The sequence below is a fragment of the Conger conger genome, chromosome 7 (genome assembly GCF_963514075.1).
Source record: "Conger conger chromosome 7, fConCon1.1, whole genome shotgun sequence".
Classification (NCBI taxonomy): Eukaryota; Metazoa; Chordata; class Actinopteri; order Anguilliformes; family Congridae; genus Conger; species Conger conger.
The window spans coordinates 20,276,572-20,291,571 of NC_083766.1; the positions used below are offsets into that span (position 1 = coordinate 20,276,572).

General features: G+C 44.3%; 1 protein-coding gene across 6 annotated transcripts in view; it reads right to left on the minus strand.

Annotated features, from left to right (window-relative positions):
• The window catches only part of nrxn2a (neurexin 2a), a 612,560-nt gene that overhangs the window by 344,476 nt on the left and 253,084 nt on the right, over nucleotides 1–15,000 (minus strand). For 3 of the 6 annotated variants that reach the window (XM_061248033.1, XM_061248030.1, XM_061248029.1), the window contains one exon: nucleotides 12,591–12,617. The exons of the other annotated variants lie outside the window; for them this stretch is intronic. In XM_061248033.1, the coding sequence (XP_061104017.1) occupies nucleotides 12,591–12,617 (27 nt within the window). The remainder of the gene's footprint in view (nucleotides 1–12,590; nucleotides 12,618–15,000) is intronic. 6 annotated transcript variants of the gene reach the window in all.

A 15,000-nucleotide genomic window follows, 5' to 3' on the forward strand; every position in this document is an offset into this window, starting at 1 on the left:
GCCTCGCTCTGAAAGCGCCTAAAACACCCAAGTCTCAAAAGCTCAACATTTTTCTTATGCTTGCTTAGCTAATATTTTTCTAATGTGTCTTGTCTCCCATTTTCATTGGTTAACTGTCGAGTGTGAGGAGGCACATATTTTGGCATCCTCACTAAGTGTAATAGTAATTCATAATAATTTGTTATTTAGCTGAAAATCTTACCCAAGGCGACGTAGCGGGGGACAATCTCCGCTGGAGTAATGTGGGGTTAAGGGCCTTGCTCAAGGGCCCAACAGCTGTGTGGATCTTATCGTGGCTACACTGGGGCTTGAACCACCGACTCTCCGGGTCCCAGTCATGTGCCTTAGCCACAAGGCTACAGGCTGCCCCAAGAGTGTGCACAAACACACAATGTTTTAATCTGTTTATTTCTTGTCTTGTCAGGATTTCACGTGTCCGTATACCCGACTGCATGCCGTTAAACACTTGCGGAAATGGCCCAGATTCCTTGGGAATGCGCCACTGGTGAGAGAATCCACAAGGGAGCAGATGGGGAACTTTCCTGCAGCATATTACATTAGTAAAGCAAGATAACGCTTCTAATATGCTCAAGGGAGGACTATACAGTATGTGTTTAGAGCATCATAGAGTTTGAACAATTAAAACAGAAAAAATACAAAATATTTAATATTTCACACTACACTGCTGAAATATTGAGTGAAAAGATGTGGGATGGCTTAGGATAGCATGTGCTGTAGGTGAGACCGGACAAAACAAACACAAATCACAAATCAAACTGTCCCTGGACAACAAACCCAGACGCCTCGGAATGTAATATGATGGAATATTTCACTGTAAAACTATGCACAGTACCTACAGTGCATGTAGGGTGAGGTGCTGCACTATTTCTAACAAACCAACAGACTTCTGGTGTGGCCCTAGGTCTCATTGTGTTTTGTTGAGAAAATCAATTAAGCGACTACTTGGCCTGTGTGTTGCTTTAATTAATTCTTAATAACTTTCGAACAAACACATTCTTGTACAAAATGTTATTTCTTTCCAACCCACAGTCTTCGTTGCCTGTGACGTCTCCTCCAAGAATTAATTACAGCAGACAGTTGGCCAAGAGCCAGCAGTCTCGTCCACCAGAGACGAGGATCACACCTGCTTTAATAAGTCTTTAATAACATGGGAAACAGCAGCTTAAGTAGTTGTTGCAAAGTTTTGATGAAGCTCATTATGTGCCTTATTAAGTTATAATTAGCATGAACCCACTCTCACACTAATCTCCATGTTGCAAAAGCAAGGTGAGGCCCTGGCTATGAAAATGTGTTGATTTCTGGTGCTGAACGCTCACAAATGTGAGATCATATTTTCTGAAATACCCTCACGTGTGGTTATCTTGGCTGCAGTGGTTTGTGGGTACAGTATTCCTGGAAGTGTTGAAAATGTGTGCCTAAATCTGGAGGCAGGCACGGACACCTTGGGTTCTCTTATTATGGCAATTCTTCACGTTAGCAGAACGAGGCGGCATAAATGGAAATTTGCAAAGGATAAATTCTGCACAGATATTAGGAAGTATTTTTTGTTTTTCTACCAGGACATGGACTGGAGGCAGAAAGAAGCAGGTTCTCATGACCAGGCTTGATATGGTGCCAGATACTATTTAGCTTTAAGGCAACCTAAGCAGTGGGCACACTTTAGTGGGAGGAAAAGGCGAGCATTGCTGGGCTGAATTACCTGTTCTCACCATTATGTTACATTATGTTATGTTATAGTATGTTATGTTGTGTAATGTTACAGTATGTAATGTTATAGTATGTTATGTTGTGTTACAGTATGTTGTTATATTACAGTATGTTGTGTTATGTTATAGTATGTTATGTTATGTTACAGTATGTCATGTTACGTTACAGTATGTTGTATTGTGTTACAGTATGTTATGTTATAGTATGTTATGTTGTGTAATGTTACAGTATGTTATGTTGTGTTACAGTATGTTATGTTATAGTATGTTATTTTATGTTATGTATGGGGTCCATGGGGTCAAAATTACCTACCCTCAATGGATCCCCTGTGATAAAGCCTCTCCATTGAAGTTTAAACTAATTAAATATTTCTCATTTAAAAACAACATATCACTCATCAATAGATCAGTAAATAACTTCACAGTCCAGAGAGACTGTACTCCCTCAGTCGACATCACTCATTTTTACTATAAAACACACATTCTAATAAATGTTGTAATTGTTGCTTAAATAGATGTGAAGCTAAATTTTAATTATAAGTTCATAGCTGCAGAGTAAAAAAAAAAAAAGACTCATCAGACAATCTTTGTACCCCGATGGCATACCAGTTTTATATATTAAAAAGGCCAGTGTTTAACTTTTTCTAATGGTAGGGTCACTCCAGCAAAAGTAATCACATTTCATGCTGAAAATTTACAAATTATTATTAGTTTTTCTCATTTCCATGCTGAAAAATTAAATTTAGGGGGTTTTCACTGCAGTTAAACTCAGGAAAGGGTCATTTCTGGCCCTGAGGACAACACAAAGGTTAATGGAGGACAATTTTGTCAGGGTTCAGATTTAGAAAATGGCTGCTGCTCCTTTTATATGCTGTTCATTCTTCAGTGAAAGGAGCACAAAAAATCATATGGTAAACTGTGATTTAAACAATATGTGTTTATGAAACATAAATATACCCATATTTTATACCAGTTGGGGGCTTTCTGGGTGGAGTTTGCATGTTCTCGCCTTGTCTGTGTGGGTTTCCACCAGATACAGTACTCCGGTTTCCTCCCACAGTCCAAAGACATGCAGGTTAGCTGCTTGGAGAGTCTAAATTGCCCCTAGGCACTGTATGAACGTGTAAGTGAACGGTTTGTGTGTGTGTGTGTGTGTGTGTGTGTAGGTATGAATGCGCAAGTGAACAGTGTGTGTGGCCTGTGATGGATTCACAGCCTATCCAGGGTGTATTCCTGCCTCTCACCCAATGCCTTCTGGGATAGCCTCCCACAAACCCTCCTCCTAAGACCCTAACCAGGAATAAGCAGGTTAGATAATGGATAGATGAATGCAATTTTATAGCAGCAGGGGGGGGCCATATAACTGAATGTGCTATTGTTCCCCATCAACATTGGACAAGGATTCTTTATGCAGCCCTCCTCTGTCACACACAGATATACTGCTGCTCAGATCTGTGCATCTGACAGCAGCAGGGGGCACGCTTTTAGCGTAATGCTTCTTGTTGCATTCAGGCTCCTCTCGCGGGCCTTCGGCGCTCCGCTATCAGTCTGGCTGAGACATCGCCCCTCAGTGGGGCACAATCGCTCATATTTACCGTGAAACATGCTTTATCCCAGAAACAGCTGATAGCTGGATTAACAAATCACAAAACACAAATCTCTAAACAGATCATCAAAACTTTTTCCCAAAGCCAGATGGCAGAAGAGCCAGAAGGGTTTAGAAATAGCAAATTCAAACAAATATATATATAACAGATAATAAGAAAACTATCCAAGTTTGAGGTCAGGTTAGCTGTCTGGTGAGTTAGCAAACTCTCTGAAGGTATTTTGGAAAAAAGAATTCCTTCCAAAATTCAGAGTCAGTGTTCTAGAACTCCAGTAACGATTGTTACATCAGCATTAGAATGTTCAGTATTTGTGACCTTAAAGGGCTAAAGACCCAGGTCAGTGAGCTAACTGGACATCCCAGTCAGTTAACAGTATAGCCCAGACCAGTCAATCTAGCCCTTTTCAGTAACACATTTTCCAAATTCATACACCAAAACATTCACGTAACTGAAGTGGACAAGTCCTGCCACATTACAGTGCACCAAATCGAGCAAGCCATAATTCACCCACACACTGAGTCAGAGTCTGTAACAGAGACGATGTTCCGAATTGTCTGCTTTAATTATGGCGAGAGGACAATTGCCTCTAGCGGTGTCAGCCTCTGTAGATCAGATCATTCTGGATGTAGAGCAGCCAGAATGCTGGCCAGCCTGGGATTCTAATAAGCAGCTTCTGAACAGCTCCACACTGCAACATAACATAACATAACATAACATAACATAACATAACATAACATAACATAACATAACATAATATAACCCAACATAACATAACATGACATAATATAACACAACGTAACATAACGCAACGTAACATAATTAAACATTACACAACACAACAACATAACACAACACAACACAACACAACACAACACAACACAACACAACATAACATAACATAACATAACATAGGTCTTAGTTGCCAAGTTGCTTGACTGGGACCAACCAGAAGGTTAGTGGTTCAAGCCCCAGCATAGCCACAATAAAATCAGCGCAGCTGTGGCCCTTGAGCAAGGCCCTTAACCCTGCAGTGCTCCAGGGGGGATTGTCCCCTGATTAGTCTAATCAACTGAAAATCAGTTTTTATTGCGAACTGCAATAACATAATGACGAGAACAGACCATTCAGCCCAACAATGCTCGTCTTTTCCTACCACTAAAGTGTACCTACTGCTTAGTTTGCCCAAAAAACGAAATAGTATCTAGCACTGTATCAAGTCTGGTCTTGTTAACATTTTGTGTAAACATTCCACATTGTGTGAATGTTGGTATAAACATTACCCCTTGATGAACGATGACACATGACACCCTGTGAATTCAGATGGATTTTGATTGGCTATCAGTGTTTTATCGCAAGCAGCGGGAAAAAATCCCAAAAGTGATCCCAACGATATTGTTCATCACTGTTATTAGAGTTGTGGTGTGGGGTCTGCCATCAACTTGCGTTAAAATAACATATTTATAGTAATGGTTATAGCTATAGTTCTTGGTGTGGACTGGCCTTTAGACAATGCCTTGGAACACCCCCCACACCACCGGCTGAAATTAGGAATGAAAAGACGAATCGCGTCACTGCCCAGTAAGGGTGAAAACACAGCTAAGTCAAGGAGGACTGTGACACCCCAGTGCAAGCTGGGAAGGCGGAGGACCCTTCAGCACTGAATCTACCACCACTCCAAATCTTTATGATCTCATCCAACTGAGGCGTGCACCCATTCCGCTTATCGTGCCATATCACATCCACACCATACATCAACCTCAGTCAGACCAGGACCCCAATCACAGCGCCTCATACAGCCATCCGCGCTGCCCCAGAGTGCAGTTCACTCAAAGTTCTTCTCGCAACGGATTATACTCTGCTATCAGAGATGAGAGATCCAGGGAGATAAGCCTGACACACACACACACACACACACACACACACACACTCACTCATGTACACACACATCAAAGCAATCCTTCCGCCCCACTAAAAAGGCTCAGCTTCTCCCCTGAGATAGTGGGCTGGCAGTCAAACAAGGCCCTTGTTCCATCGCTTCACTCAAACAATAAAACAAAATCAATACATAAATAAAAGTGACTGTGATTTGCAGCATAGGAGGCAAATTATGGCCTATAACTTTAAAACTCTAATTATGTGCAGCCCACTGCTGGAGGAATGATTGTTCTGACTGAGACTGACAGAACATACGCTACCCAAAGCAGGCTTTGTTTGAGAGCATGAATCTCCCTCCGTCTCGTGCCCTGGTGGATGAGTTGTGGCTGTAAACACACTGTAATGAGGAGAAACCTCATCACCACTGCAGTGTGCCACGTCTCCCCACACTACCACAGCCTGGCTCCTGTTCTGCCCCATGATAGCCACTCTCCCCACACTACCACCGCCTGGCTCCTGTTCTGCCCCATGATAGCCACTCTCCCCACACTACCACAGCCTGGCTCCTGTTCTGCCCCATGATAGCCACTCTCCCCACACTACCACCGCCTGGCTCCTGTTCTGCCCCATGATAGCCACTCTCCCCACACTACCACCGCCTGGCTCCTGTTCTGCCCCATGATAGCCACTCTCCCCACACTACCACCGCCTGGCTCCTGTTCTGCCCCATGATAGCCACTCTCTCCAGAAGATGGACAAAAAGACTCTCTCTATCTCTCTCACTCTCTCCCTCTGTCATACACACACTGTACATGCACACACACGCACAAACAAGCACACACACAACACATATACACAACACACATATACATGCAACCACACAAGACACATGCACTCACATATATACATATAACACTCACTCACAGACACACACAGTCACACACACACACACACGCACACACACACAGACACACACAGACACACACAGACACACACACACAGTGGAGTGTCTGAGGCCATGAGATTGATGGATGGGAGATTTATCGGCCGGCTGAAAACAAAGAGATGAGCATCGGGCACACCGCCAAGGAAGACATGGGTTAGCGGGAAGACAGAGTACGAGACCACACACCTCCTAAATCTCTCCCTCAATCTCTCCATTTCCCATCCTTTATACCCGTGCTCTAATGCACCCTCTCTGATTGTGTCTCTCCAGGCGGTGCTGGGTCGCCCGTATCTGCGGAGGAAAGCCCAGCAGCTTGGTCCTCCGCTCTACCCTCCCACTCCCTTCATCACACTCACTCCGCTCCTCATCGGCAGATAACCCTGTAGCGTCGTGGTTAAGGGACATGACTGGGCCCTGTAGCGTAGTGGTTAAGGTACATGACTGGGCCCTGTAGCATAGTGGTTAAGGTACATGACTGGGCCCTGTAGCGTAGTGGTTAAGGGACATGACTGGGCCCTGTAGCGTAGTGGTTAAGGGACATGACTGGGCCCTGTAGCGTAGTGGTTAAGGTACATAACTGGGCCCTGTAGCGTAGTGGTTAAGGTACATGACTGGGTCCTGTAGCGTAGTGGTTAAGGTACATGACTGGGCCCTGTAGCGTAGTGGTTAAGGGACATGACTGGGCCCTGTAGCGTAGTGGTTAAGGGACATGACTGGGCCCTGTAGCGTAGTGGTTAAGGTACATGACTGGGCCCTGTAGCGTAGTGGTTAAGGTACATGACTGGGCCCTGTAGCGTAGTGGTTAAGGTACATGACTGGGCCCTGTAGCGTAGTGGTTAAGGTACATGACTGGGCCCTGTAGCGTAGTGGTTAAGGTACATGACTGGGCCCTGTAGCGTAGTGGTTAAGGTACATGACTGGGCCCTGTAGCGTAGTGGTTAAGGTACATGACTGGGCCCTGTAGCGTAGTGGTTAAGGTACATGACTGGGCCCTGTAGCGTAGTGGTTAAGGTACATGACTGGGCCCTGTAGCGTAGTGGTTAAGGTACATGACTGGGACCTGCAAGGTCGGCGGTTCGATCCCCGATATAGCCAAAATAAGATCCGCACACCCGTTGGGCATTGCTCCAGGGGAGATTGTCTCCTGCTTAGTCTAATCAACTATACATCGCTCTGGATAAAAACGTCTGCCAAATGCCATTAATGTAATAAACCTGTTTAGCAGTGTCTGTGTTTGTGCTTCACCTGACAAAGACCAGCCTGGCTGACACGTCTGGGTGGTAGAGCCCATGAATGTGGTACTGTGGTATATTGTGCATTTTTACCTCAAGTGTACCCTTGATGAAGGTACTTCACCAGAATTGTTCAACAATCTGAAATTGTCTCGCTCTGAACTTTAATGCTGAGGTTAAAATGTACTGCAGATTGTGTAGTTTCTAGTGTATGTTTAATATCCGTCCATGTGTTGGTGTGGCTGAGCTCATTCTGTGAGCCTGACCCCAGCACACCCTTAAAGCACTGCTTCACTTCCTTACACACTGCTCTGCTGTGTGGTGGATCCAGGCATGGTAAGGTCACTCACTCACTCACTCACTCACTCACTCACTCACTCACTCACTCACTCACTCACTCACTCACTCACTCACTCACTCACTCACTCACTCACTCACTCACTCACTCACTCACTCACTCACTCACTCACTCACTCACTCACTCACTCACTCACTCACTCACTCACTCACTCACTCACTCACTCACTCACTCACTCACTCACTCACTCACTCACTCACTCACTCACTCACATGAGCGTGTCACTGGTAGCAGTGTAGAGAAAAGCTACAGCAACAGCCACAGGTTGACCTCTGGGCCTTGAGCTACAACACAGCCAGTAACAGCCACTACAGTCCACATATACATCACTGGTTGCACTGTAAACAGGAGGCATTTGGACTTGGTGGGTGGTAAGATGAATAGAGAACAAAATTGCGCTCACACGTAGGTCAGTATACAATTTTCATTCATTTTTTAGTAGTATTATTTTTTTGTATGTGTGCTCAAGTGTTGGCCACTCTCACGAATAAGGGTACAGTAGAGGTACTTATTTCTTCTTTAAGAAACACATTTCCCAAATGTACCCTGACCGATACTGTTCTTCGGGTAGAAATAAGTACCTTTTACAAACAAAAAAGGTGCACATGAATTATTAAACCAATGACTAGGGGTGAAATATTAGTATCTACAGGGCAGCACCCCAGTGACAAACACGTTTTGTAGCGTTATTCCTGAGAGAGCAGGGACCGGAGACAGAAGAGACAGGGTTGTGGTGCAGGCTTCCTCCACTGGAGTAGTGTTCTGTTTACCTTAACACAGCCACAACGTACCTGCCCTGCAGCTGGCGCGCGAAGCGTGCCGTTCAAAACAAACCGAGCATGAGAACACCGTGTGATCCAGAAACACACCGTCAAGCCTCTACAGTAAACAATACACAACATCTCCTCACCGACACCTACGCACAACATTCCTGCACACGGCATCGCCGATATCACCTCGACGCGCTGTTGCATCCCGTCATACTTGCGTTTCCAGTGGGTTTGTACACGATAATGTTCTAAACCACAAACTGTAATGTTGTGTAAGGGAGAGAGCCGTTTATTTATCATTTACGTAAAGAGGGCATGCCAAGTGTTAAATGTGAATACATTCGCTGTTTTTGTTCGCCTTTGAATGTATTTAAAGAGGCAAATGTGTTTGCGTGGATGAGTGTGTGTGTGTTTGTGAGAAAGAGCTGAATTTACGTGTTTGTGCTGAATCTAGGAGGTGTTATGGGAGCTCTCCAATGCTACCTCTCTCTCTTTATCTATCTATCTAACTCTCCCTCCCTGTCTCTCTCTCTCTTTGAGTTTGACCGGAATGATTGTTCGTGCCAGACTGGTGGTTTGAGTGTCTCAGAAACTGCTGATCTCCTTGGATTTTCATGCATGACAGTCTCAAGAGTTTATAGAAAATGCTGCGAAAAACAAAAAAACATTTAGTGAGCAGCGGTTCTGCAGGCATTTATGTGTTGTTAATGAGAGAGGTCAGAGGAGCAGGGCCAGACTGGTCAAAACTGACAGCAAGGTGACAGTAACACTAAATAACCACACATTACAACAGTGATATGCAGAAGAGCATCTCTGGATAGGCTACAGCAGCAGAAAATGTAAGAAGTCCCAAAAATTAGTCTAATAAATACCAAATAAAATGCTCACAGAGTGTATATGTATCTACACATTTCTCACTGTCTTTCCTAACAATTCTACAGGAGTTGTGACACACCCTGCCCCTCTCTCCCTCTCTCTGACGACTGAGCTTAAAATAAATAAATACATCTCTAACACTTTCATTCTTTTATTGTTACAAATGGTTATGAATATATTACCATACGTTGTTGACATTGTCTAACCAACAACTCTACTGTAACTGCAAGTATCTCTCTCTCTCTCTCTCTCTCTCTCTCTCTCTCTCTCTCTCTCTCTCTCTCTCTCTCTCTCTCTCTCTCTCTCTCTCTCTCTCTCTCTCTCTCTCTCTCTCTCTCTCTCTCTCTCTCTCTCTCTCTCTCCTGTAATAATTTTTCAATTTGCAGATAAGTCTTACTCCACTGAGTGCTCACTTCTCTGCAGGAAATTTAACCTTCAGGCAGGTGTCAGAATATTCCACTGGAGATAAAACATTTTCAATACTTTTTATGTCTCCTTTTTTGCCTTATGCAATGAACTTTTTCAATTGGAAAATGTTAATGTCAGAATGTTAATTAAGTTTTAAGTCCCTAGGCACCACGGTGAGAAAAACACAAATAAATCTGAACATGCATTTATACATTTAAGTACTGTCTCAATCCATATGTACACTGCACTGCCACATATTATTATATAATATCACATTATATAGGTGCCTGATTAGTCTAAAAGGGAATTAGGATTAATGTATGAGATCATAATTATGTGATTAGACTCTATTAGAATTCTAATGCTGATGTAACAATCACTACTGACATCCGTTCAAGGCTGTCAGGGCGAACTATGTTTGCAGCAATAGATAATGTTGAACAATTATAAATGAACACTTAGTTCACCACCAACGCCTTTTTAATACGAATGGATGTGACTTAGGTCTAACAGTGCCAGCCAGCTGATTCGCTCCTCACCTATGATTTATTTTTAAAGGTAAGAACACATTACGTTGATTAAAGTCTATTTTACAGCCAAACTTGTATCCTCTATGCGTTTCCCGATCAGCAGCCATTTTTGTTCGACACTACCTTTACAAACTGTTAGCTAATGCGAACAGAAACAAGAAACATTTGAATATGTTTCCGAACGGTAGCTAACGTTTGCCATCTTGAATGCAGTTCTAGAACACTGGCTTAGTATTCTGAAGAAAGAAATCCAAACCACTCTTCAAAAGGTTAAGATGTAAACAGCGGTATGGGGTTAATTGGTGTACCAAGTTGGAGGTAATGGTCGCCGAATGCAGTCATACCGATGTGAAAGTTCTGTACTGATGTCAGAATGTGACGGAGACAGGTACATGTCACTCGGCAGGACCAGCGGTAACAGCTGCGATAATGTCCAGTGCAACAGTGGCTGAAATTCCCTGTTTAATCCCCCACTGCACTGCTGTCAAAACAGGCCTCAGGAGAGACCCTGTCCATGAGTAAAGCCCAGGACAATAACGAAAGGAGCTAGCTCCGTTATGCTATTCAGAAAATTAAGCACGCGCTCATTTCCCCGCAGTCTAAACATCAATGCTTTTAAAAAACCCAGTCCGTTTACTGCGCATTAACGCAATATCAAATTAAACTGAAAGGATGTAGAATACGTAAACATTGACAAGCACGAGTTTTATGGATAAATATAGTGGCTTGTTAATAATTTATGAACTCCTTTTAACGACACTGCGCCATTCGCACTAAAGCAGTTAAAACATGCATTTTAAAGAGACTGTTCTAATGTATTCATAAAGCTAAATGATCACTGAATTACATTCCCGGTTCCAAGTGAAAAACCTCAGACTAAACCACTGAAATACATAGCGGTGTTTGTGCGCCCTCCAGTGGAGATTCTCTTTTCTGCCATATGACGACATCCACAAGCAAGAGGGGTAGAATACCAATGAACAGAATCTTTTTCCCAACCAGCCACACACACGACCACACACGACCGACCACACACACACACACACACACACTCTCACACACACAAATACACACCCACACAGACACGCACGCACGCACGCACACACAGAACGCACGCTCCACTGTGTTTTTCCGATGATATACTTACCTTATAATCCAGAAACATGGCTTCATTCAACAGATTCAAAGTAAAGTAAAGCCCATACAACATGGGAAACATTGATAGTGATGCATCATTAGTAATGAATGAGAAGAGAAGTGAACTGAGGTGTTGATTTTGTTGCACTCGATGGTCTAAAATTGACCTTCACTAACTTCTAATGGAGTTTCAAGGTTTGACAACCCTATAACATAAGGTTTTATAAGGCACACCAGCAAATGTCGGGACCTTTTGTTTGGGTTTATTGGAAGCGTGATTTAGTGCGTGTCTGAACCTCGTATAACTGGTGGCTGTCTCGGACGACATTGACCCGGGACCTCTGGGGTACAGGTCTGAGTAACGGGCAGTAGGTGTGGGTTTTACGGCGGAAGGGAAAGAGTATAAGACCCATATAACTCCTGGAACCCACCAGACGGTTCTCCTGAAAGTTCAAATCAGAGACTTCAGATGAGTCATGGACTGGGGACAGAATCGATCGCTCGGTCGGCTGACGTGTTATTTCCCACGACTCCCGTGTTTTTACAAACGTTTGGCTGAAGTTTTCAAGCGTGTTTTCAGTAGGCCGCTCTCAGAAACGCGCAGAGCTATCTTGCTCTTGTTCAGTTGAGTTTGACTGGTTTAGCGACCATACAAGTGTGAACATGTCCCTGAAAAGAAAAGAGAAGTTTCTCTCCATTAAAATGGTCGCTTGGTCTCTCCCCCAAGGACTGTATATTTATATCCTCAGATCAGCCTCCATGGTCCACTCTATTTTTAGACTGAATAAAACTGAACTAATTGAAAATCATTCTCGCTGTGAGTCAGTGTGGTCAGTAATAATCAGTGTGGTTTGTGTGTGAGTCTTTTGGGGAAGGGGCAGATTTAAAAAAAAAAAAAAAAAAAAAAAAAAAATACCTGTGACCTTTGACCCAGACTGTGAGTTTTGAGAAGAAGAGAGTGTACAGGAGAGAGAGAGAGAGCGAGATACTGTAAGGGCTATAGGGAGCGGTCTGAAGGGTAAAGTTTGAGAGGGGAGTGTAAAAGACGGATATATATTTACACAGAAGAAAACAGAAAATAAGGACAGGCAGAGATAAAGGTGTTTAGCGTAGGAACAACTTACTGAGATTACAGTCTATCCTGATACAATCTGGTGGGAGAGAGAGAGCGAGATGGTGAGATAAGGTTCAAAAAAGGCAAAAAAAAGAAAGAGAGAGAGAGAGAGAGAACAAAGATAACATTTTACATCCTTCAAGGTACATTCTGCAGACAACCAATCATTTCACTGAGCCCACCAATCCGGGGACACGCTCAAAGACAGACCCGCCTCTCCCCGCTAAGCAGGCCCCGGCCAGCCCAGAGCGCATAGCCGGGCAAACTCTCTCTCTCTCTCTGTCGTCACAGAGCTTCTGTGGCGCTCTGCTCCTGGTGCGGATTACGGGACTTTAGAGCTGTAGACTGGTGATAATACAGAAGTTTTGAGCGAGTTGGTGAGTAGGGCAGCCTGTAGCCGAGTAGCCAAGTTACTTGACTAGAACCCAGAATGTTTGTGGTTCAAGCCCCAGTGTGGCCACAATAAGATTAGTGCAGCTGTTGGGTCATTAACCCCACATTGCTCCAGGGGGGGATTGTCCCCTGCTTAGTGTAATTGTTAGTTGCTTTGGATAAGAGCGTCACTAACTAACTGTAATGTGAGGTTTCAGCACAGAATTTATAAAGAAGCGTGCTGAAACGTGTTAAGGGGAAATGTACAGGAGCTTAAACACCAGGATGCGATGCCGGTACTCCACAGTCACACACAGGGTACAGGTGAGGGGTGACCTGTACCCTGTGTTATCTGGGCATTACCACAGAGAGGTTTGCCTGGGGCAGCTCTGGGCAGCGGGCCAGAGCAGGGAACACCAACACAGGGGAGAGGGCGGACTGCACCCCCCAGCCAAGCAGAGACCCCGCCCATACACATGAACCCCGTCCATACAAAGGTACCTCACTTCCTATCAATTCAACCCCGGATTTCAGGACTTACATTTTTTTCTGTTTTTTTACATGTGCACTTTCATGACACGTAAGATATGCATTGCAGTTAATTACATTTCTTAAGTATTTCAGCTATAAGTATTTCATTAATAAGGATTGTGGTCTTCTTGGGTCATAACTTGACTGGGAAGAAGAAACGCACCTCATCGTCCCCTTCTCACGGGGATGGACCACTCCATTAGCAAGCAAAGCTCTGTTCTTTACGCCTGAGGAATGAACCACTCCACCAGAAGTAAGGGGGGTAATTTATCATGGTGCGCTTTCAGAAGGAGAGGACCTGCTTATCAGCAGCCATATTTCTAAATGAGTTACAGTAGTAGCATAATTATTATGCACATTATTAACAGTAGCTTAATTACTCCATAACTAAGAGTTACATTACCCAGGTGAATGGCTGGTGGACAGATCCAGGGAGAACTACTTCTTCAGAAGAACATATTTAATTTAAGTGGAAATTAATCTGATGAACACTGCTGAACATAATTAAACTACAGTCACTGAACCGATAAAGTACCTTTCAGAAGATCATATACTGTGTCTATGGTTTAAAGCAATTTTCTTGTTCTCCATGCAGATGCCTAAAAGAAAGTACTTTTCTGAAATTGGACACCAGTAGGACATGGGTTTCAGACCCAGAGGCTGAGGTCGTGCTGTACGAGCCTCCTGATTGGCTGGGGCGTGTTCTCGAGCTGTCAACCGCGACAGAGTAGTGGACACGAGCAGCCGGGGACCAGTCTCGCTGCGGGGGCGGGGCTGAGGCAGGGAGGGGCGGGGCAGGCCCATGAGGGGCGGGGTTTGGTGCATCACTCTGAACACCTGACAAAACTGCGCTTTTCAGAACACAACACAGACCTGCGTCGGTGTTCAAAGAAACAAACCATCACCCTCACCCTAGTGGTTAAGGCACATGAGTGGGACTTGGAAGGTTGGTGGTTCATATATTTTGGGGCAGGGCAGCGAGCCGGTCTCTCCGACTGCTCGATCCCAGGGCCGCAGAGACCAAGGCCATTGAAGAGATGAAAAGTCCCATCTTCTGACCTCTGACCAGGCCAGGGGCGAGAGAGAATGAACGACTGTGTGAGAGTCAGAGAGAGAATGAGCGACTGTGTGAGAGTCAGAGAGAGAATGAATGACTGTGTGAGAGTCAGAGAGAGAATGAACGACTGTGTGAGAGTCAAGGAGAGAGAGAGAGAATGAATGACTGTGTGAGAGTCAGAGAGAGAATGAGCGACTGTGTGAGAGTCAGAGAGAGAATGAGCGACTGTGTGAGAGTCAGAGAGAGAATGAGCGACTGTGTGAGAGTCAAAGAGAGAATGAACGACTGTGTGAGAGTCAAGGAGAGAGAGAGAGAATGAACGACTGTGTGAGAGTCAGAGAGAGAATGAGCGACTGTGTGAGAGTCAAGGAGAGAGAGAGAATGAGGGACTGTGTGAGAGTCAGAGAGAGAGAATGAGTGACTGTGTGTGAGAGTCAGAGAGAGAGAGAATGAGGGACTG